This window comes from Myzus persicae, unplaced genomic scaffold, assembly GCF_001856785.1.
Source record: "Myzus persicae strain clone G006 unplaced genomic scaffold, MPER_G0061.0, whole genome shotgun sequence".
NCBI lineage: Eukaryota > Metazoa > Arthropoda > Insecta > Hemiptera > Aphididae > Myzus > Myzus persicae.
In genome coordinates, this window is record NW_019104078.1 from 746977 (window position 1) to 773580 (window position 26604).

At 26.9% G+C, this 26604-nt stretch overlaps 3 protein-coding genes across 6 annotated transcripts; 1 reads left to right on the plus strand and 2 right to left on the minus strand.

The window, feature by feature from the left end:
- Positions 1-1479: 1479 nt before the first annotated feature.
- LOC111038410 lies at positions 1480-7604 on the plus strand. The gene is made up of 12 exons (XM_022321488.1): positions 1480-1746; positions 1825-1941; positions 3653-3760; positions 3834-4007; positions 4072-4339; positions 4442-4624; positions 4829-4999; positions 5103-5373; positions 5729-5819; positions 5907-6053; positions 7107-7211; positions 7276-7604. The coding sequence occupies exons 1-12, from the start codon at positions 1723-1725 to the stop codon at positions 7495-7497; spliced, it is 1881 nt and encodes a 626-aa protein (XP_022177180.1). The 5' UTR covers positions 1480-1722; the 3' UTR covers positions 7498-7604.
- A 5644-nt stretch (positions 7605-13248) lies between these two features.
- Positions 13249-18787, minus strand: LOC111038414 (BUD13 homolog). Of its 4 annotated transcripts, none has more exons than XM_022321496.1 (7): positions 18390-18787; positions 17047-17140; positions 16510-16753; positions 16273-16424; positions 14252-14395; positions 14002-14186; positions 13249-13738 (listed from the first exon to the last, which is right to left on the minus strand). In XM_022321496.1, exons 1-4 carry the CDS (start codon positions 18400-18402, stop codon positions 16416-16418), a joined length of 360 nt encoding a protein of 119 aa, XP_022177188.1. In that variant the 5' UTR covers positions 18403-18787; the 3' UTR covers positions 13249-13738; positions 14002-14186; positions 14252-14395; positions 16273-16415. The 4 variants fall into 4 exon arrangements, with proteins under 4 accessions (XP_022177188.1, XP_022177185.1, XP_022177187.1 ...); XM_022321493.1 differs by having other exon boundaries at positions 16486-16753; positions 18390-18610; XM_022321495.1 differs by having other exon boundaries at positions 13249-13741; positions 16486-16753; positions 18390-18610.
- A 2135-nt stretch (positions 18788-20922) lies between these two features.
- Positions 20923-23634, minus strand: LOC111038429 (transcription initiation factor IIA subunit 2). The gene is made up of 4 exons (XM_022321523.1): positions 23327-23634; positions 23130-23234; positions 21145-21274; positions 20923-21064 (listed from the first exon to the last, which is right to left on the minus strand). The coding sequence occupies exons 1-4, from the start codon at positions 23396-23398 to the stop codon at positions 21033-21035; spliced, it is 339 nt and encodes a 112-aa protein (XP_022177215.1). The 5' UTR covers positions 23399-23634; the 3' UTR covers positions 20923-21032.
- Positions 23635-26604: the final 2970 nt, after the last annotated feature.

A 26604-nucleotide genomic window follows, 5' to 3' on the forward strand; every position in this document is an offset into this window, starting at 1 on the left:
TCCAGGGTTTTTTGTTATCAGGGAGTTGTAAGCCTACCAGTGGCGTATATACGAATTATTTTCACTATGGACCGATTTATCAATTATCACTAGTCAAGCAGCATAGCCATAATTATACATTTTTAAGGGAGCAGCTGTTATATAATTAAGAATTATGACATATTATACAGTTCAAATAAAAATTGCGCAATTCAATTTTATAATTATTATGTAAAATTAATTTTTTGTTTCTTTTTTTAAAAATATTGACAGTGTCGTTTGTATATTTTAATGTTATCTTACTATGAATTTAACATCAAAGTCAATAAGTCATTAAAGCAAGTCCCGTCAATATATCTAACATTTCCTTGTAGATTACTCAAAAATGATTTTAATCAACCGGCTAACTTAATCATGGTGAAAAACTGTTAACAGTGTAAATATACATGCAATGCTTTAATTGAGCCTGCAATTTCACTATGGGCTCTGGCCTAGGGGGCCTCCCCCCTATATACGCCACTGAAGCCTACCCATAATCGCGCTTTTGGTGCTATGCAATTTTGTAAGACAAAAGTTTGAAATAGGGGGCCCCAAAATTTGACTTGCGCCTGGGCCCTTTCATCACTAGTTGCGGCACTGATGATATTGCAATACTAGGAACCTACCATATAGGAAGAAACACTTTTCATATATACACAAGTCGCCACTGTTTATAACTTCTATTATAAGTCTTATAATTAACAAAATTATTTTTCTCAGTAACAATCAGAAAACTAAATAAATATTTATAAGTGTGTAACAATCAAATCTTTACAATTTTACAGTTATAAATTACAAATATTCAATAACATTGAAATGTACACAGAAATACAGAATTGTATAAGTACTACTATTGTTCTTTTTATAGTACCTACTGAAACTGAAGCAAAATACCTTAATACCTTTTTTATGGACTGTTTAACTGAAGTCTATGGAAACTAGAAATGATATATGAATAATAAAATATAGTTAATATTAAATACTATAATACAAACTATTATGCATATTTCATTTTTTATGTCTTGGTAGGCTCCGATCATATTATCACAGATTAAATACAAATTTTATTTAATCCGCGATGTTATCAAAGGTACTCGTAGACCTTATAACATAGACATATAAAATATATAAAATAAATAAATAAATACTACAGTGGTACGTAGGTTCAGCCAGTTAAATCTATTCCATGATCCGGTCGTCATAACATTATCCAATATCCATAAATTCACACGGCTATGATGGGCAAACCACAGATACCTATTAAAAGTTTTTAATCTACACTTACGGGACAATCCGACAAAGCATTTCGGTGGTTCTATCTGGTTAACACTGTAATATTTACAACCGTTTACATGGAAGATGTAAACACAGTGGTGCTGTGGTGACCATGTAAACAATAAATGTCAGCAACTGGTAATATCAACTATCATTTCAAATCACAGTTGTTGTACTGATAGTTATAATAATATTATAGTCCATGCACCACTGGAGTGTTGTACTGATGATAGTTGTAATAATATTATAGTCCATGCAGTGGAGTGTCGATAGTGGATATTTTGCATGAACATCGTGTTTTTTGAAAAGCGGCTGCATTACGCACTCCCTCAATCTTTTCTTTGTGTTGTAACGTTTAAACGTGTTTACTTGTAAAGTATAATACTGAAAGAAATTAATTCGGTCCCGCGTGTTGGAAATATATGCGAAATGGAAAAAAACGACAAAGCATCGGTATATTTATGATTCATTAATATAGTTTTTTAAACATGAAATTAATAAATTGTTTATATTATATTAAAACATGTATAGATTTCACCATACAACAATTCCGATTCGTCTGACGACGATGATGAACAACCTGAAAACTTATCAACTGAAGAGATATGTCTTAAAATAAAGACATTTCGTAATTTATGCCTTGGAAACGTAAGTCTTACAATTATAAATGTATTATAAAACCTAAACATTAGCCTTTAACCCATATCAATTATGAGTGATAAACTTCCATTACAAAATTAAATTATAAGCAAACACTCTTTCGTGGTACTTTGATAATTGCTTAAAACTACCGAATTATATAACAATAAACCTGTATTCTGTAGAACTAACAATAATGTACAAAAACGATCCCCCAATGAATAAGATGAAATGAAAATACACAATGTGGAAATCAGCAAAAATATAGTAAACTATACTCCGCATCGCGATAAAAGTAACCCATATCCCGACCAAATTGTGTTTGAATTCAAGCATTCCCCACGTATTTAAAAGACAAAGTGAGGGAAACGGAGCCTAGTAACGCTCACTGCCGTCAGTGCGCGAAACACGTACCTTTTCTCGTGACACGGAGTATAGGAACAAAAATAGTCTATGGAAACTTAAAATTATATTATATTTAATGTTAGAGCAATAGAATGAATTTAAAGCCTATAATATTCAGAAATATATATTTTCATTTCCAACATATGTACAGAAGAAAACATTTTTTATTCAAGTACCTATGGCTATTAAAAATCCATTTACTAAATGTAATTGGTTACTTATAGTTATTTGGACCGTAAGTAATAACGTACTTTTGTAAAGAATAAAGATACATAATGAGTTTATGTCGTTCACAATGTACAATAATATTTTCTTTAATCTATACACATTTTAAACATTTATAGAAAATATTAAAGTAGCTTGTGTCACGCCTTTGAAAAATGTGCTTGTACAGAAATTGTGAATACAGTAGAGTCTCGCTAATCCGAACAATCTATATTTCGTACTTTAGTACTCACGTATATTGTATGTATTTGGGAATATCAATGATTAAGATCATTAATTATCGTAATAATAACAATAATAATTTATAACGTAAAATTATGAATCAATACATTTTGAATTTGTATAAATACATAAGGTGTTTTTTGTATATTTATTAGTAAGTTTAAAAAAAACGTCATTCCGTTTAATCCGGATAGAGTCCGGTCCCATTTAGTCCGGATTAACGAGACTCTACTGTAATTCTAAACACAACAAGCAGTTACGTAAATACACATTTTTTGAGTTGTTTAAAGGCTCATAACTAATAAATTTAACAAAATTCAATCTATGATTTAGTACACTAAAAATATTACAGTTAGCTATACTGCTTATTGAGTTAAAAGGACAAAATGCCTGTATAATAATTATATTATAGTCTTCCTTTTTAACAATATGCAACAAAATATTTGTGTTCAACAGAATCCATGTTGTGTTATAATTTTTAATAAGTATAAGAGTAAAAAAAATAGAATAAAAATGCCACTTTAAGAATTTTATTATCTGTTTTCTGTCATTGATTTTTTTCATATTTTCAATTTTAATGTGAGTTGAGGATTTTTTAATTCAAATATTTTACATACTTATAAATTGCTTTACAATTAAAAATATTAAAAATAATGTGAGAACACTTAAAATATTCTTACCTTTAATTACATGTGAGACTAATTGGTAAATTTACTGTAACATACAAATTTTCAATACAAAATCGATTCTACTGATTAGCCATGTTGTATGTTTGTGAAATGGTGAAAACACATGTAGGCATCACGTCTACTAATATCTTTTGAATACAATAGATTAAACATTAATTTTTTTTAAATTTATTTTTTAGAAAATAAATGTTGGTAACGCATTTGACATTAATATGATTGGATATTTTTATTCATGGCTGGAGAAAAAAAAAAGCTTAATCTTTGATGATGATAAAGATAGTACCTCGGTAAAAAGTTTATAAATTGTGGAAATTTAGGCCTTAAATGTATTAACATACTGCAATTTTATTTTTATATTAGTTTCAAGAGATAAGTGACTATCTTGAAGCCACGGCTAAAGTCTATTCTTACCGTGTTGACAATTTGACAGAAACAACTAGTAAATTAGTTGAACAATTTAAATCCATGAACTACGCAAAAAGTACAACACCAATAGATGATGAAGATGATGCACCTAAAATCCAAAAATCCAAGGTATCCCTAAAAGTTTGATAAAAATAATTTTTTTCTTTAAATAAATAATTTATATGGATTGTAGAGACAAAAAATGATGCTGACTACAAATGAAAAATTAAGAGCTGGACCAGACGACATTAAAAATACTTTCAATTCAGATCTAATGGATCATGCTGGCTTAAATTTTAATGAATTATTTTTTGTTCATCGTCCATCTCGCCTTCTTACATCAATGTACCATGATACAACTTTGGCAGAAGAAATGCAAGCTTTTAAAGATGAACAAAAAAAATTTGATGAAAAAGAAAAGGAAACAATTTCTGTTGATATAAGTTTTTTGGATGATATGGGTATGAATTATTTCAATTAATTAAGAGATACATAAAAAAAATTTTACTGCTAAGTTAGGTTAGAAAATAATTTAACACATATTAATAGAGTTGTTATTTTAGAAAAATTTGCTCAAGGAGTTATCTGCCCCGAATTCAATGGTTTTGTAGCTGAACGTGACAAAGTTGACAATCATAAAGAAGACAATTTAGATGGTATTGAGTATCGCTTTGATCCTGATATTCACCAATTTCTAAATGATTCTGAAGACTCTATATGTGGTGAACCAGATAATACTGAACTTGGTATGTATATAATAATTACTTAATGGCACATAGATACCTAACAACAAGTCTATTACAAAAATATATTTAAATATACATGTTTTTTTATTTATACACAAATTAAACTTACTATTTGTAGTATTCATTATTTTTGAATATCCATGGATTTAAAAAAAAAAAATGTTTTACTTTCAAAATAATTATTTATTTAAATTTATATTTAAGATTCCAATTCAAATGATAAAGATACATCAGTATTTGATGGACTTGTAGAATGTATTGACGGCGTTAACAGCGATTATAGCTTATTTAATCCTAAGCTTCTTGCTAAATGGAATGGACCAAAGGCCTGGAAAGCTCAAGCAATGATGAAAGCATTAAAATCTTGCACTCCAAGTATATGAAAAAAATTAATTTGTTTAAAATAAAATAGAATTTCCTTAAATTGTATACAATATCTATAATGAAATAATTATTTAATATGTATTCTAATTTATAGGTGAACGAAAAGACATTGTTTCAAATGAAGATGAAAATATTGATGAATGTACACAGGAAAGTGACGATCATATCCAAACTAATAAAAAACGCATTCAAGTTAAGAACAACGATACAGTACAAATAAATTGGTTAGATAGAAACCAAATAAATGAATTAATAAAAAATAACATTAGAGGTAAAGAACAAATTTTACCTCGTACACTACAAAAATGGCAGCCAGTTGACCATTTATCTGATGTACGAACAGTTGTTGTTGATATTAAATATGAGTATGTAAACAATTATTATAATCATTATTTTCTTTTAACTACATAACCATAACTAATATAGTGTCAAATTATATCGTTAAGAATATATAATATATAATAATATATAATATAATATAATATATAATATAATATAATATAATATATAATACACTTAAAAGGTCTAATCAACTCATTTGTGTATGATTCTACATATTCTTTGAATGTTTGTCTTATTTTATATGCCTATGTTAAATAAGACAAATATGTGTTTCATATATATTTGTGAATTTGTATTCTGCTGATAAAAATATAATTGTATGCAACAATATTTGTTTATCAGCCCTCACACAATTAATATTTATTGTTTAAATTAAAGGTTTAATTTTTTGAAATATACTGAAATTAAACCAGAATGGTGGGAAAGAAGAAAAAATTACAGTGCTTCTAAGGAACTAAAATCTCGTCAGGTACAAATTAAAATTTTGTATTTTTAATACATTTATAGATCATTTCTATACATTTGTCAAAAATATGTGTGAATATTATATTTCTAGAATATCAATGCTTGTGGTGAAAGCGTTATAAAAGCATTAGAAGCTACAGAAATTGATAATGAAGACCCAGAACAGTCAACAAGTAAAAATGATGAAGAATTAATTACAAACGATGGAACTGATGACAAATTGGAAGTATCTAAAGAGGTAATTTATGTAACATTTATGTTTCATCAAAATTAAAATTAAAATATCTTTTAAAACGTTATTTATATTATTTGTTATGTATTTTAATTTCATTGATTCTTTTAAAATATTTTATTATATGTATTATGAAATATAGAATTAATGTATATTTTTTTCTATTTTACATAAAAGTTTATATTTTGGAGACATATGTGGTATTAAGGATGACTAGAGGTCGGATTTTTAAGATTTTACATATTTGTTTCTAGTCTATGCAGTTAAATTTGAGTAAGAAATCTATACGGTTCATGAAACCCAGAAAAAAACGGGAAAAAATTTATTTTGCATAAAAAAACATATTTTAGGGGTTAGAGAATATTTGTGAAGATTTTTGTAATACTCGGCATATAATGAATATTGAATATATTTCATGTATATCAGCACTTTGATAAATACAATGTTCACTAAATGATTTATTACTGGGTTTTAATAAAAATTAATCTCCAAGTATTCCTTATGGATTGCGATAGCACATCGATTATTTCGTTAGCTGTCGCCTGTCACGACTATCCATCGAACAATATAATATTGTTATTAATTGTTATGGTAAAATTAATTTAATTAAATATATTTAAAACCAAATAAATAAAAAATGATTTAAACTGATTTTTTTTTATATTAAAAGAATATTAATAGAATATATTGCTAATTTTATGTGACATAAAAACATCATATTTTAAGGATTTTAAGAGAATATAAATCCGACCTCTAAGGATGACCAACAAAAATAGTACCTAACTAACTCAAATTAGTTTACTGTTTGTTTATTGACAATTCAACACTTAATACAATTAATGATTACTTAAATAACAACAACTCACAAGACTCAACGATTTACAAACTCACGCATCATTTTTTGACACACACGCTTCTTACACCTGATTTGACTCACCTTGGTCAAGAACAATCACACTCACACTAGGGTGACATCTAGTTCTGAAACAGTTGAATCCCCACTTATATTTCCAACCTGTAATCACAATTAATTAATTTTATCTTCATTTTTTTTACTAGTTGAACCCTGAAGATGAAGATGCTTTTGATGACCAATCTGAATCAAGAATGGATATAGCAGAATTAAAAAAAGAAATATCTGATATTATTGACGAAGAATGTGTTGTAAGAATTTTTATAATGGTTAATGGTGTTATTAGATATATTTATAATCTTGATTATTTTAAAGGAAACTGATCCCAATAGTGAATGGAGTTCAAAGTTATCATTTTTAAACTTGCTAACAAAATTACGAATTAACGAACGAGATGGACTTACAATACCCATTATATTTGTTGGTCTGCTTCATTTGGCAAATGAGCGTGGTCTGAAATTGTTCCAAGAATATTGTACCATTAACGATATGGAAGAAACTTTTATTGCCAAACCAATGAAAAATAATGAAAAATAATTTGTGATGAAGGCCATTTTATACGTATTATCTAATAATCTAACATTAATTATTTTCCTAAATTACTTTATAATACATTATCCTTTACTTTTTTACATTTTATTTTACATTTTACTTTCTTGAATTTCATAAAATTTAAAATTAAGAAATATTTTATACATAAGTAAACTATAAGTATAACAACATTGAAAATATAAAATCAATACATATAATTTAATATTATATAACTATTTCATATTCATTAAAATTTAAAAAGTTAGATATAAGAATGATTTATAAATTAATTTTAGTTCTACTATTGAATAATTTACTATTACATTTAATATAAATGTATTTACATATTATCTGATGATAAGTTCTAAATTATTAAATATGTATGCTCTGTGGATTTCCAAAATAAATGTTCAGTTAAACTTATTCTATATATAACTGTATTCTATTGTGTAGATAGTTAAATTATCCCAACAGAAACACTCAGCTGTACCCCGTGTAAAAATATTTTAATTCTATTAAAAGAAACCCTGCTCTAAAAGTTGTGATATAATTTTATAGCAAAGTCTTTGAACTATATTTATGATCAATGTTAAAATAATCTGCTAATAATTGAATTTAGCTTTACAACTTTAAATACTATTTGAATGATGGTAGACTAATATGTACTCATTATGCTAAGGTATTTTTACATTTTTAACGTAAGTCTCTAAGCTAAGTTAAATTATTAGCCGACTATTTTAACATTAATATTAATGGCATATTGGCATCTATAGTTAATCAGACCAAGCTATAAAATATTATCACAACTTTAAGAGATGTTTTTTTTTTTATGGAGTGTTTTTGTTGCATATCACTCATTCTATGTTGTTGTCCGGATGGATACACTTTGGTTGTTGTATTATTATTATATGTCTGTATACTTTTTAAGATTAATTAAGTGATAATGAATAACGTGGTGCAGTAGAATTCATTGATACTTTAGTTTTTGAAGAACATTGGTTTAACGATAATGTATTTTTTAATAAATAAGTTCATTTTTCTTATTTATTATATTTAACAATTTTTAAATATTATATTTTAAATTGAATTCATTTTTTCTACATTTTTGGATTACTATGTTAAGCAGCACTAGTCCAATAGTGCATTGTAATACAGGTGGAGGGGATATTATCTAATAACATTTTAAAAATACACCACAACAATTTTTAGTTAAATTGGCTACAATTCCTTTGATATTGTCCCAAATGATTTGAAAGGTGCAGCGTTCCCATCTATGTACATTTTTAAATTTTTTAATGAGATTACTGTATTTTAAAACTTAATTTAATAGTGAAGTAGCTACAAATACTCAATGCTTTCTCAATTATTTTTTTTTCATGAATTGTGTTGCTTATGTTACTAAAGTGTGCATTTTAAGGCACTCTTTTTTTATACTAAACGAGACGACCCTCAACGGATTATCGAATATTTCGATATATTTTTTTGCTTTGTCTTCCTACAATTTATTTCAGTACATTTTGTAGAAAAAGTCATTGATTTTCATAATCAATTTTTCATATTCATATAATATTATCATAATACCATTAAGAATTTCAATCATAAACCTAATAAAATAACTGTACCATTTACTTTCCTATAATCTAAATTACATACATTACTAATAATTATCATATACATATAAATTGTAATTAATATGACAAAATGTGCATGAACAATTACACATTTTGTACCTTTATACATTTTCAAATAAATAACAACAATTTGAAAGTGAACTATAAGTATGATAGGTTAATCATATATAAATAGAACCCAATTTTTATACAACATTCAGTATGCCTTCAGCAACTCAGTCTGTTTTCAGTAGCTAGTCTGTCTCTTACTGTGTACACCGTATATTTTCACATAAATAGCAAATATTAAAACACTATTGTGACTTACGTGTAAAAACTGTGTACTTATATTATTTCAACATCAAAATAATAAGTTCTCGTTTTGATTTCATTGTCATTCAATCATCAACTTAAACCAGATAAGAAATTATATTAATGTACATTCACTCATTATTAATAATAGAATTACCACCAACAACAGTTAATAAGACTCGTAGACTCGAGTGTACTAAAAGTAATATAACCCATATTATTTATTTTATAAATCTGCATTTACGACCCTGATTAATTGTAATAATATATAGCCTCTTATAAATAGTATATGTAAGGTCAGAATTGTTGCTATTCTTAATCCCATCAATTACTTTCCATTAAAAGTCTTTTTTGATGATCTTAACCACAAAAATTTAGTTAATGTATTATTATAAGGTCATGTCTCATCAACAGTAAAATCTATGCTAGCAGCCAAATTTATTTAACATATACTGAAATTATGAAAACCAATTAAATACATAATAATTTACAATTAATTACATACAAATAAAATATAATAAAAATCAGATATTCTTATTTATTCAAATTAAAATAAATGTCTAAAGACAATACTGATAATGAACACAAAATAAATAAGCAAAACAACACAATTTGTATCATATTAGCATCTGAAGTCAATAAATTAATCAAACCACAATTAACGGCTGAATTAACTAAAAGAGGACTACTGGTCTTGTCCCTGACTTCAAAACTAGATTACTCAAATATCTTAACGAAGAATCATTACCCATAGATTTCTCCGCATTTGAGGAACACAACTTTGCTCCAATTATGAACTCAGTAAAAAAAAAATAGAATGAAAAACAAAAAACCCTATTTTAACATAGGAAGATTTTGAGGACTTAAATCTGAAAATGTTGCTTCATTCTTAAAAAAAATTTAATTGGGCAGCCTCTATTAACATATGGTCCAATGATGACAAATCTAAATATATTTCTTCATGTTTAGAAGGTTCAGCACTAACTTTTTTCAAAAATTCCGCTGCTATAGCCAAAACATAATGGAAGGACTTAAAACAAAACTTGAGAACCAATAGCCCAAACTGATATGCTTTGAATCGTATTATAAAAACAAAAACAACTTGATGACAAGGAAACAACTTAATACATAAATTATGTAGAATCCCTATACAAACGTGTAGATCTACTTATGCCAGTATGCCACAACTAGAAATGGTTTGAAACATAATAAAAGGTCTTAAACCTACTGTTGCCAGATACATTGGTACCTATTTTAGAAAATAATTCTATTACAGACCAAAAAGCAAAAATAAGAAAATTTAATATGATAGAATTTATGATTACTGGTAAACAATCTCACACCTCATCGGATATAAGAACTTCAATATTTAAAGATAAATTTAACAATATAACCATTCAATTAGAAGAAAGTATAAAATTAATGAAAGACAACAATTAAAAAACCCAAGAAATATTCAAAAAATTAACTAATGAAAATAAAAAAAATAATAAGCTATTCAAACCTATAATGATAAAAAATAAATTGAACAGCAATGTCAACAACAGACTCCTAACCATTCCCATATGAATAATAAATGTTTAAATACTCAAAATCCATAAAAAAAAACCAAACCATCATAGCTTTCCATTGAGGTAGATAGAATATACTGGAGCCGCGGACTCGTCCACTTTCTTATGTTACGAAAAACGGGCCGTCTCAATTGCTGCTACCCCCAACACCGTATGGCAAGAAATTGAATTTCCATACAAATTACAATGAAAGACTGCACATTTTAACTTAACATAACTCTGGGATAAATGATCACATTGCGCTAATTTTGGTACCAACATTTTTGTTTTCATGTGGACTTCAAATTTATACCTAATAAAAATAAAAATAAAAATCTCTGAGCAAGCAACATGTTTATTAATAAAAGTACGCAAAAATATTTATACATTTTTAAATAATACTAATTTAGATAGTCTAATCCTTTAATTACTCTAATATAATTAATATGTATTGTGTAATATTTTCAATACCCAAAACAAAAATCGTGAATACTAAAATAATAAATATACTGTATTGGCCATTGGGTATACTCCGCGTAGGCAAAATAACATTTGTTGCCATACAGGAGTGAATAAAATATAAGTTAGGTATGCGATAAAATAGGACATGTAGCCAAAAACTGTTGGACATATTTTCTGAAGTCAAAAAACTAACAAATTATTTAAATAATGAAAAAGACAAACATTATTCCCCTTAAATGTCAAAAACAAATACAACCATTACACATACAATAAACTATACAGTACTCATGGTGTAATTAGGTAACACCCAAACAGTCTGGCACACGTCTGGCCACTGAAACTACATCCATAATCCATCTATTAGTGTAAGGTCTATAAGTCTACCAGAATATGGTTATATTATTAACATTTAATCTCTTAGCTGTCTCATCTGTATCTCAAGTAATTATTAACTATAGATATAAACTTAAAATCTGAATAGTACAGAAATTAAATCGATATAGAATTTTAAACCAAGCGTTGCACAGTTAAAAGTATTAAAGGAATATGAGGCATTAGTTTCAATCATTAAAAATTACCATTGCTATTATACTTAGAGTTAATGGTGATACAACAAAAAATGACATGACCATTAAATGATGAAACATGTATGCTATCTTTACTCGGAAGAATAGAGGTATATAATATTTATACTTTATAGTATTATTATTTATAGTGATAATATTTATTAAATCTTAGATACCTAGGTATTATATTAAACTGAATGTAACATAATAATTGTGTAGGTACATCAAATATTCAAATTCAATATTTTAAAGACATTTTAAATCAAATAAATATATTAAATATTCCTAAAAATGGTATTATGATGATGTGTACACAACTAACAAAAAAAAAAATGATCAGTTTTCATAAATTGAGCCCATACAGAGATGATTTTACTAGAAGCATAGAAAAACAATTAATATATTGACTGAAGGTGAGTGTTTAAATTTTTATAAATAATATGCAATGTAATTTTTATAATTTATGAATTAATTTTATTTGTAAAATTAAAATTATTACTCTTCGTATATAACAAGAAAATCCATATATCTGACATAGGACATTTGTATAAAGTAAATACTGTTAATATAATTGTACGTTTACTAAGTATAGTTAAACAATTAGGTGAAACTCTAGTATGTCCAAGTGTTTTACCTTCAAACCAATCTGATGATGTTAACTCTTTACTTTGTTTTCAGTTGGTTGAATCCAATGGAATTTGGAGACATACTAACAAACAGTAATAGGTATTTACTTATTTTTTTTTTTTTATTCTTCAAGAAGATAATGTGCCCCGCTGAACATGCTCATGTAGGTAAGATAGGTTATTAATTTTAAATTTAAATAATATTATTTTCTATTAACTATCACTGTTTATAATTTTAAAGTTTCAATAATATTTGTATATGTAGTAAACGTTTGTTACATAGTACAAATAGAAGGTTATGCTAAAGCAGCAAAAAAATTAAATAAATCTCTCAATCTAGACTTGATGAGCTTTTAGATCTTGACAATTTAAATGGCAACTATTAATTTGATCTGATGTATCATTCTGATCATTAAATAGTGCTACAAACTTAAGCTGTTGCCCATATCGAGATGTACAAAGGCCACACATGGATGTATTATTGGTGGAGCTAAAATACCAAGTACCAACTAATTTAGTAGTTGCTTTTGGTGAGATCCACTTCATAATTTTTTTTAATTGTATTTTATTCACATTTGTTATGTTATGTTTATTTATTTTGTGAATCAGTTATAAACTTTATTACACAAAGTATGTGATTTAAATAAATGTTTATTATCAATTTTATTTTGTAAAACGATAACAATTCAGAAAATATATCTTAAAGTATTGATTGCCTGAGTTCAGGAGCTTAGTTCTATTCCCCAACTAACTAATAAATCTAGATAATCTTAAAAAAAAAAGTACATATGAATTAACTTAAAATAAATTTGAAATAAACAAAATATGTATAATCCATAGATAATATTATGACCTATAATTTATTACAATTTGAGATTTAAATACTGAAATTGGTATTTACATGTTTATACAATTTCAAATAAATCACATGATAGATGCCCTAGAAGTTAACTTATCATAACAGCTCCATTTATACGCTTTGTCTTCCAACGCTTTCTGTGAATTTTGTTACAATAGCCATTTTTTTTTATAACCACTTGATCCATCTACATCATCCCATGCAAATCCTGGTCGAATTTCAAACCTATTTGGTGGACAAAATCCTCGAAACCCTCTTACTTCTACTGAAAAAAAACCAATATTTTAGATTTTTATTAAACTATTAAGTTAATATTGTTATTAATAGTGGGCTGAGAGCATCAACATAGCCACACAGGTATTTTAAATCATACCAAAAGAAGAAAATGAAGTCAGAACAAAATATTTCATGAATAATATTTTTTATGAAAATGTACATAAAATAGCATGAAGTATATTATATCGGACATTATATTTCATGGTCTCTTTAATAAAGACTAAAAATTAGGAATTTACAGTTACACACCATCAGGAGAATTTTCACCCGTTTCTTGGTTATTTGTGATGTACTCAAGCATGGGATTTCCATCTCTGATCTTAGATTTCAACAAATTCTCTAGGTTTTGGTCATCTGCATATTTTGCTAATGGTTTTCACATTTCATGTAGATCAGACTGATATTATACTTGAGCTTCCTTAACTTGTTTTACCCTAAAATTATTAAATATAAAATATAAATAAAATATGACTTATATAGTCTGTATAATTTAGGTTACCAAAAATTAATTCCCGACTATCTCCAATCAACATATTTCATGAATCTATTAATATTGTAACTGTGTGTTTAAATTATGGTCAATGTGGAGGCCGGAGAGGCAAAGGTGAATCAGATATTATTCATAATTCCCAACTTCAGTGATCTAAGTGAAAAATTAAACTTAATCATGATTCTCGGGCATTGTACAGTGATCAAATGTACAACCAAAAACCATACAAAAAAATTTAAATCAATGTTTTACTTTTAATATTTTATTTAGTTTTTTTTTAAATTTTAATTTTGAGATAAAAATGGTCTAATTATCTAAGTTTAAAATAATGCGAGCCTGGGTTTTCTAAAATTATATGGTTACTGGAAAATATGCCCTAAATAATATTCTTGCTATTAGATTTTATAAGAGAATGTCATTATAATTTTAGAAATAATTACAGAGTAAAATGTAAGAATACAATTTGCCATGTGTACATAGACGGTACAATGTTGTAAGACGGAGACAACAAATTCCCGTGTGGCATCCTCTTAACGTGCAGCTCAGTCACTTAGGTCTCACTACGTCAAATTGAGGATAATATGCAAGCAGTATATCAGGTTGGCTTGCGGTGAATTGTAGACACGATGATCAATTACAGCAAGTGCAACTTAGCCACCGAAGTAAGCAATCAATGCCAACTATTCTCATTAAATATTCCCTACAATTATGAATAGCCAATAGATAACCTACAATAATAATTACCAAAAATAAAATCTTTATATATTACCCAGTCAATAATCACCGAATTAACTACTCTTATTCAAATATTTCAATGATTTTCTTGTGTGCTAAATAATACGTATGCCATGGAATAAAATAAGCGATTTCCATCAATTGAAAAATTCGTTATTTTACTGGAAAAATGGTTTCAACTTATTTCAAATATTGTTAATTAATTTAAAAAAAAAAATCAACGATGATAAATTATATTAAAGATTATTATAAATGTCTATATTTTGGACAATAAGTAAACAAATAAATATACACCTATATACATTTAATTTTAACTCGTGACAATTCAGTTTTTAAAAGTTTGAACCACATGTCTTGCACTGTAAATTACAAGTAAAGTTAATTAAATAAACTATATTTTAATTATCTTTTCTAGAAATACACAAATCGCTTCCTAAGGTCATGTGCTTCAGTGTTATCATGTTGTATATGTATAAGCACAAAATATTTTTTTTATATTTAACCTGTTAAATGACAACTGTTTTTGTAAAATTATAAAAATGCAAGTGAACTGTTTATAATTTTTTTGTTATGTTAAGGTAACATAGATACTTTTCTATCTGAAGTAATAAGGCAATGGTAAAGTAATTTCAATACAATTTAAAAAATGTATAAGGTAACAGACCCGACATTGGTTTTTACTATTATATATTTTATTGTATTTTTCAATACCTAGTTGGTATAAAAAAACATTTATAATTTATACATTATAAAACGTTTTATACTTTGGTTTTCCTATCTGTGATTTGTAACTATACACAATTATTTTATAATATACAGATAAGACATCCTATATTAATATTGAAAGAGGCTAATTGCATTCAACAGGTTCGGTGTACCTGTTTGCATTGAGGTATAAGATTGACACTACACATATTTTAAATGTGTGTGTATGATTATAACACTAAGAAAAACTTAACTCAATGAAAATTGTTATAGATTATTATTTATTATTTTTGGAAATAATGTTATAAAAATGTAAGAATACACAGAGAGAGAGTGGGCCACCCTATTAACGTTTATTTTGTAGTTTATGGTATTTTAAGAGTATAAATCTAAAGGCACATCGAATAAATCAACCTTTTCTAAGCATTAATTCTGGGCTAACAGTTAAAAGATTTATAGTTTTATAAAATATTTTTTAATGAAAATACATATTTTTAAAGTATTATGTACTTTGCTAAGCGAATTAAGTCCAAGCCCTGGTTGGAATAATAATCATTGGTAACAATAATTTACAAATTAATCAGTATTACCCTTTTCCCTATATAGCATATTTTGCTTTATGTTCTTTTAATATTTTTTCTTTCTTCTTCTCTTCTTCTCTTTCCCTTTTGAGATCACATTTTTGGCCAGTTTTTTGGTCACGTCTAATAGGTATATCATTTTCCTCTGACTCTTAATTTTCCTAAAGATTATTTTACTTGTGATTACTTAGTGATAGATGATTAAACTTATGATTTATATACCTCTTTTAAAGAAGATTTATTTACTTGTTGAACATTATTGTTGACTTGATCAATGTCAATTTTAGTTGAGTCTTCTTCAATGTCACAGTCACCACCTATTCGTTTCCACCATTTTTTATTTTTGTACATATTCAATATTTTAATATCTTTAGGCCTCTCATTAAAAATGACTACTATTTGAGGTGCAAATTCATCAACTGGATCAAATCCAATATTATTTTCACAATCATTTTCAATGCAATCAATATTGTCATCAATAATTTGAACTCTACAACGGTAGTGACACAATTAATTATTTTAGTCAGTATTATTAAGCGGTAACACATTTTAAATAGATAAGTCTTGTGTTAAATTTCACTATAAGTTGTTTTACTTTAAGTTAAAAATTTTTAATTAAATCTAACATAGAATGAATATTTGATGATTTTAATTATTATTTCATATGCATATTTAGCTTTGTTTTTTAGCATTATAAAAAACATAATTAAGCCTTTTTAAGTTTATAAACATTCAATTCCTAATTATAAATGATTGAAATCTAAATCATATTAAAATAAATACCTTTTTGGAATTTTTCTTTTTTCTATTTTCTTCTTTCCACTAGAAAGATATCTTTTAAGATAATCCTTTTGGGATATCTCCTTTTTTTGAGTCTCTGAAAATGTTTTCAATATTAAATAGGTAATTTAAAACAAACAAATTATGCTGGTTGATAATATACATATAAAAAAAACAATGGTATGACCTATGAGTTCTTTGGTCAGGACCTCGCCACTATTGAGCCATATTTTAAAATATATGTATCAAGATATGATTTTAATGAAAACTGTATTAATAATAGGTGCCTACCTAGATATAAAACCAAATTATATTATTTATTATTTACAGACCTCATAAATTAAACACATTAAATGGAAATATATTACCTATACATTTATGATTTATTACCTAGGTACAATCAGTTTTAAATAATCATATACTATACAAAATATACTTGAAATTTACACTGTTCTAATATCAAAAAAAAAAAGAGACATATGAAGTCATATGTGTACAGCATTTATTATAGTTTATGTTATTGGATACAAATAGCGCCTATACTACCATATTTGAATGCCATGGCCTTTGATATTAAACTTATGGCTGCAGCATTGGTGTAAAATCTTTAAGGCAACACAACTGATAACATTGTTAACCGTAACATTGTTTCATCTCTTTACTTCCTGTATAAGTGCTAGTTTCCTTATCGCCTAGAAGCCTCTGGGTGGGTTAGAACTAAGATTTCTCTCTCCGTTATATTGGCCAAAACGCATATGTTTAGCAAATATAGGAAATCTATATCCACAGGTTTAATACCAATGGCCATGTATTTACTTATGTCCACATAATATTTTGTAAACAATTCTCTCGGGGTTTTTGATTACCTATTTTGGTATTTGATTTTCTTTAAATTATTCGAGATATTAGTTTGTTATACCTATATGCCATATACTTTCAAAATACCTAGTACAAACATATATTTTGAGAGTCGATAACAAAATTGTTATTTTAATCAATTTTAACCAGATATCAAATATTTTACAATACTCTACAATATATAATTTGGTCTTTACAGAATAGTTAAATAGCTTACACGACTTTTTTAATATATTTAGTAGGTACCTATTAGTACAACTTAATTTTTAAATTATATGATGTATGCTCATGTTTCATACACACACCAGATAAATAATAAAATAAAATACAATTGGAATGGTAAAGCTAAGCAATTAACTTAATTCTATATAAGAAATCTTCTTAATAATATTAAATTATTAAGTCTTAACACATATATATTAATATATCCATAACAAAAAATAATTTTGAATAACTAAAAAAACAAATGCATTAAATATTGAACGCACCTTTTAATGACATGTTTTCTTCAGTACCTAATCTAGGTACTTAATTGTATTTAATTCCAACAAACTAGAAACCTAATGTACTCCATTGTATAACATATAAATAATACTATATTATACAGTCCGTACAAACAATTATCAATTATCAATTCATTAGTTTAGTGCATGATAAGGTAGGTACTAAAAAAAACAAAAGGTAGGTAACAAGAATCGAGATTCTTCTGATTTAATTTTATCATCTATCTACAAATTACAATAATCAGTAAGTCTGAAAAAGAAGTTTTGGCAATTTAATGTTCAAACGTTATGATCCGTATCCATACATTGAAAATGCCGGAAAAAGCCGTTCTTGATACTCATCCGTTATCTTTGTTATCAATTTACGGTTGTAAGGAACATGAAGACAAAAGAGCGAAGGACTGAAGACTAGTTGTAGCAGTTGTAGGTCCAAGCAACAGTGTGAACTGAATATTGAATAATAGTAATAATATTAATATAACAGAATATTATACTGTGTCCAAACATTATTGAAGTGAAACTTCTTTAAGCTCTGGTCTCGCGATGTAGTAGTAACTATTCGTTCGTACGGTGGCAGCACAATTTAAGATAGTATAGACAAGTTTATGGGTATATGTTAGACTGTAAAACTTGGCTAGGATTTATAATATGCAGTTGCATGTTTTTTTCTTTAGGTCCAAATTGATTGGTTGTGAGATATGTTCACAATTTGGATTCTTACAACTTTTTTTGGCATATTTTCACATTCTTTGAACATAAAGCTGAACATAATTGCATAGTTTGATTATTGAAGATCATTAAAATTTTTTAAATGGTATTTATTTAATGAACGTCCATATTAAGTTATTTGTTGAATTGTAAATTTACTACCTTATCTTGTTTTAATCTAACAATCAAAAGGATTTTCTCTACATTATTTTTGTTTTTCATTAGTACAAGTTTTAGTCAATATAAATCCGTTCTTTGATCACCGGTCATTTGTGTTTCAACATTTGAAAGAACATATCATTACAGCAATATTCAATGTAATAATAACTTCTTACAATAAATAATAATTATTATTAGTAGTTTCTGATTTTTATGTAAAAAATACTAAATGTTACGTACATATAAAAAATTGTTTTTGCATATTTTGGTAAATAAAATGCATATTTTACAATTTTTCATTCAAATCCTAGCTCTAGATAGCACAATTTTGCACATGGGCCAAATAATGATATATTTGTACAAACCATTAACATATTATAATAGGTCAATGATACACACTACAGATGAATATATTCTCTATCTGTAGTTGTGCTACATACTTTATCAGACCAGAAATAATTGATCAAATTATTTGCCATTATTTTTGAATATGAATTGAATGAAGTTTTCATTTAATTTTTTATTTTACTTTACTTTCTTTGGATTAACATGTACATTACATTTTGACGACCTCTCTGAAAAATTGATGTGTTCTAGTGATCCCCCTCAAAAAAAAAAAAGAAATTGGCAATCCAATTGGTTACCACGTCCTTGCACAACACTCAACGTTGCTGCGAATCCAACTTCAAGCTCATCTCCCCTACTCAGGTATGCTGCGGTTGTAGTTTTAGTTTCTACAGGAATTTTGAATTTAACCAAAAAATTAGTTAGAAATAATCAAAATTTAAAAACAATTTGATGCGTAATAAGTATGTATTTATGTACAGACAATCTTAGTCCAATACGGTCTATTTAATATATATTGCACATAACATTTTATTTTATTTAAATCCTCAAACTGAAATTTTTCTCTTGGAAAAACTGTATAATATATATATAATATTCAATACACATTTCCAATGTTATCCTCCTATGACAATGTAACATCACGTCATCACTTGTGGTCATAATTAATACTTACTCTGCAGTTAACAATTATTAAGCTGCATATAACAAATCATTAAAAGTTTATAATTTTCTCATGCCGTTAGTTTTTAAAAGTGGTAATTTGTTTATTCAAATATAAAGAATTGTTTCTATATTTATTTGTATAGTTGATTATTAAAGAGTTATCTCATCATAGTACATTTAATTGACTTAAAAATGTATAAAATTATAAATATCATACTAAATAGCAGTAACATCTTTATTTAAATTCTTAGTTAAATTATATACATGTTGAGTTTATTTAGCAGTTAATCAAAGTCGGTAGCTAAGAAATATGCAAATGTAATATCTTTACTGTCGAAACAATATTATATATTAATATGTTGTACTGTGACCTTTTAGATATTTTAAAATTTATAGCAGGGAATATTTAGTGGGCTTAAGGTAGAATTAAAACCATATCTAAATTCACTTATATAAATAAATAAAAAATATCTAGAGCTCAATTAAATTTTATTGTAAGGTTAAGTTTTAAGATAAACTAATACATTTTTTGATTTGTTGAATCAGTTAATTTTAATTATGGTTTTGAAATACTAAATGCAAAATAAATTTAAAAATGTCCTATAGCAGTTACAGCTAGTTAAATTAAATTCAAAAATGTAGATAATACACAAAAAAAAAATAAGTACATCAACAATGTTATATAAGTACATAAACAATATTTTGTGAGTGCAAAAATAAATAATAATAGTAACTCTTTAACAGTCAAGATTAATTTTTCTTTGAATTTTCATCAGTTACACCTGAAAACATAAGTTAATAATAAATAAGATAACTGTATTAATATTATATTAATTCATGAGATAAGGTTAAAAATATTTACTTTTTCCATCACATGCAACAATTTTCAATTTTTCAACTTTAGCTATTTCTTGAGTTTCTTTGAACTCTACGTCACTTAACATAAATGTCCACACATTATCACAAAATCTATAAGTGTCCATTTTTCCAGCCTAGAATAGCAAATAAAACAAATGTTAATAAAAATATGCAAACATATTCAAACAAGATTTTTTAAACAATATATTAGAAATTGAAAAATGTGCCATTCTATTCAAAAACGCAAACAAAAAATTCGAAAAGTTGGATGCAAAGTTTCAATACCTATAATAATTTGAAAAATTATATTTATTTTAGCCTTAAAACAAAAAATTAACATTAAAAAAATGACAACAAGCAATAGTTATAATTTATTGTTTTTTGATAAAAAAAAAACTTTAATCACTACTTACATAAACTGTTTTTATTTTATTACACCTATGCCTTAAAATTAATTATTTTAATTGTTTAATAAAATTGAATTGATCAATCATGGGCCACTAAATCATGTTTAAAAGATAATTTGCTCACAGTGTATACAATGAATGTTTAGTGATTATTCATGCAACCCGGCATTACAAAATAAAGACACTTGGTGCCATAATTTACCCAACTCCTGTATCACATATTTTGTATTGGTATTATTTGAATTAAAATTTTTTTATTACTGTAAAACAAGGTATTACCAAATGCCAATTAAATATGAGTTAAATTGTATAGAATGGTAAATGGACGTTATGTCCCTGTAACAAAAAAACAGTGCTTGGACATTTCATCCCCGCCAATTATTAAAATAGGACATAGTTTAAATGTATTATTTAAAAATTAAATACTGACATTTACCGACTTATAAAAGAACATACACTTTAAATTTAAAAAAAAATAGCAATTTCAATTAAGTGATTTAAAATATCTGGTGACCAAAAGTCCATGGATTGGTTTTTTTTTTACTGAGACCAATCGTCTGAGATTTGTATAGATAATTTAAGCAAAACGCCAAATTTATATTCATAACTCTAAATAATAATATGAATAGGACTAATAAGCGAATGCAAGATGCAATTTTATTTTAAGTGCTTTAATTATTTCTGTAGTTCTCTAACTACACAATTAAATGGATGTACTAAAGAATTGTAAAATGGTATCTAAAAATAATTAGAACAATTTTATCTATTGATTTTAATATATTGGTGAGATATTGTGTATCTATACTAAGGCCATTGAGAGAGAGCTACTGTTTGGGGCATCCAAATGTAAGAGCTCCGCAATTTTATACCCAATTTTCTGTCACTGTAGAACCTACAAATCACTTTAAATTCCCCCGCTAACAAACTAAATTTTAATTCATGTACTCATTTTAAAATGTAAATGAGTAATTTTGAAATGATTGAATACAAAAATATAAATAAGTACTTAGAATTATTCATAGCTCAAAGATAACTTATGCATTTGAATCATTTAAGAAAATCAAATTGAACTTGATATATTTTAATACGCGTATTATGAATATTTTGTAATACATAGAATTATGTCACCAAGTATACACACATTTTTTAATAGATACCATAAACTCTTGAACATTATATAAAAATAAATAATGGATTCCTGTGTGTTAATATACATAATTATTAACTATAATTGTTAATTCAATCTTTATCATAAGCAAGTCATGTAAACATCACACAGTAAGAATTTATTAAATTTTTATTGAAAACATTGATAATTAGGTATCCAATTTACGGATTTTAGGCAAAACCATTCAAATCTAATAGAGAATAAGTAAAAAATAAGTGAAATATAAATTCATCATATTGATGTCCATCTTCATAAATTGTTTGAATAATAGTAATCAATGTTTGTAATAGGTGTAATAAAATACATAATTCACCGTTTAACAAACCAATTTCTCGATATACCTACTGTAACACTTAAACTTATTAGTATATGTATATAATGTAAATTTCTAATTCTTAATCTAAAACAATTTACCTTAAATGTTATTTTAGACTTGACACGTGTGGCCAATGAATTGTTTACAGATTTATCGAACTGCAGCAGGATTTTCATGCCGAGAGCAGGTGTTATTTGACCATACTGAAACATCAAAATGCACGATTTAGATAATATATTATGTAAATTATTAAATTGGAACCGGTCCACATTATTGTACGTGAAGAATGCATTACCTGAATCATTTCGTCGATGCTCTCTTGAAGAGTATTCCCCAGAGTCGTGTTCCTGTACAGTTGATAAGACATGTTGGCACGAAAAGACGAACTCAAAATGTCTTGATGATCGGAGAAAAGCTTTGATGGGCGGCGGACTATGGTTCAGAGACGTGACATCGATATTTTGATTTTAAGATCGATCGAAGTTACCGACAAGTGACAACAATAACCTGAGTAGAGTCTACCAAGTACCAGACCGAAAATCTTAATTAATATTATCACAAAAAGGCGATTATTACTTGACATGTAATTTTCATACAACAACAGCAGACAGCATTGCAGGCTGCCGCAGCTGATGCTCTCAAACAATTATTACTGATAACTGTTATAGATAACGTTTAAACGGCATTTCGTTCATTTGGTCCACAACCACTATCATCAACTGTCAAGTTTCATGGCTACATTATAGTCGAATCGTGCCAAAGTATAAAAAATCCGGTACCGATCTTTATAATAAAACTATTTTAAATTAACTATTCCAAAAAAAAAAAACACTATGTCCATATGAGTGAGACCCGACAAACCAGTTAAACAATTTATTTAAATATAATGGTTTAATCAGTAGGTGTGTAATATGGAATCCAGGAAAAAAAAGCCCCAATATCAAAATACGGTAAAAAAAGCCCCGTTTAAATACATGATTTTTTTTTTTTGATTTGCATGATTACATATCATAATAATCATTATATAATAATTATATTTATTTTATTAATTATTAAATTATTTTATTATATTATTATGCATCTAATTTATTAAAGGAACTAGTTGGTACATTTATTTGATTAAAAGGTAGTTATTTAAAAAAAATTATATTCAGTTTCAGTATATGACATCAAACAATAACTAATTAAATCACAGTTAAAAATCATTCCATAAATAAAATTTCTTAACATACATTATCCTTATAAAATATACAAGTATAGTTGCAATCTGCAATAATTGTCTTTTGTCATTTGTACATAATTCAAAAATGTTTTAAGTTAAAAAATTTTAAAAATGATTTAGTAGCCTTGATTAGTTATAGATATATAGCTATTGGTAAATAATAAAATATTGTTTAAAAATTAAAAACGATGAATAAAATAAAAAAGTGTTATGTATTTAGGTCGTACCGAGCTTTTTTTCCTATAGACGGGGCTTTTACCGTATTTTGATATTTCTTATTATATATATTATTATCGTATTTTTCCAGGGCTTTTTTTTCGAATACCGTAATATGTTATGTATAGGTTAAGAAGGGGGGTGGCTAATAGGGCTAATTTTGTTAAGCCCTCTCGGAATTCCCAAAAAGTTCCTGTCAGCATCGTAGATACCAAGAGGAAAAAAAACTATAGCGTATATCAGTGTTTCCTAACCGGTGGTCCATGAGCAAGTCATAGGTAGTCCAGTGGTCCACGCCTCCACGGTACCATAGATTTTTTTTTTAGCGAAAAACATTACGACTTATTGAGGAACCGTATTATACTTGTTAATGAGCAAAAAATGAAGGTCTTCGTAGTTTTTGTAAAATTTAGGTGGTCCGCGACTTATAAAATATTGTCGAAGTGGTCCGTGGTAGTAAAAAGGTTGGGAAACACTGGCCTATATGAATTCCTCACTCTATAGTCTACACCTATATGATATAATATAGTATATATACAATATAGCATATTATGTATGTTCATATGTTTAATATTGCGTGCTAGCCGTGCTAACAAAAGTTTTGATATTGGTAACAAACCTACAAGATTAGTCATTAGTGGTTAATTTATTCAGGACTCTTTAATTGTTCATCCCATCACATTTTTCCTTTAAAATAATTTATATTGTGTACGGTGCCGGACTTTATACGTCTGACTTCGCTATTATAGCCTTGATACATATATAGTATATATCAGAGATGGCGAACCTAAGACACTAACTTGATCTTTAAGCAGGGGTTAAAGTGGGGAGACGCAAGAGGACTCAGATCCCCTACCTCTGAGGAGGCTTAAGAAGCGTCCCCTTTAACAAATTAAGATTTTATTCATCAGACATTATACATACAATTATAAATGGAACGCTTAAAACTATATGGAGATATTAGTCCCCTCTGAAATTTTTTCCCACTTTAAGCCCTATCTTTAAGATTCAGTGACACTAGCAACTGGTTACAAAAAAAACCTTTCATCGCAAAAAAAGATTACAAAATAAAATATCAAGTTTATGGTAGGTATACGATATACCTACACTCTACAGTTCTACACGCATTGAATTGAATAATTACCCTACTGAATCATAGGCCACAGGAACAGACTTTTTTGCAGAGGATGACTGTATTTTTAAATATACCTAGCTCTCGTTAGCAACTCGTTTCACAATGTGAATATGAATCCGAATTCGAAAAAATTTAACATGCATAACTCATTTTTTGATATTACACATTTTAATTTGAAAAGTTTGTACTGTGGTTCCATTCTAATAAAAAAAACAGTATGAAAACCCACAAAAATATTATGATAACAAAATAATGACAAAAAATGATGATCTAATTAATCAAAATTCTTTTTTTTATAGTAGTATGAAAATAAACAATAGCGCAGAAGCCACTAGGCTATAACGTTCTGTGTCAAAACACTCAAAACCCACAAGTTTCACGGAAGTGGTGGAATTTGACTCTAGCTATACCTTTTTTTACCCCCTTTTGAAACCGGGAACGGGTGGGAACTGTTTAGCAGAATACTGCCACCCTGACTCTATCATGAGTTGGCAATCTATTTCATTATTTATATGTAGATACCTGTCTGTAGCGATGAAATTATACTTATGAAATCTAATTAATAATTGATCTAGCCTCCACTTCCAATATTTTTTCATAAAAAAAATGAAAAAAATCTTTAATTTCTAATCATGAACTAATAATACTATCTTCGATCGTGATTCTAATCAAAACATTTACAACTAAAAACTATGATTATGATAACTTTGCGAGGGAGGAGATGGCATACCTTTTCACATCCATCGCAGTTGTCGGTGAGGTAATGACACAATAAATGTCACATGACTCACATGTGTGTGAACTTTCTTGTATATTATTTTAAATTAAATATCATTGTCGTGTTTCAAGCTCTTATAGATTTGTACCGTAAATACTTACAAAACTATGAAAACTAATTGAAGAATTATCAAAAAAATAAAAAGCTAAATATAGAGAGTTTTTGTCATTTCCATAGAAATAAAATGAAATATATTTATATACAACAATAATTTAAAGAAGT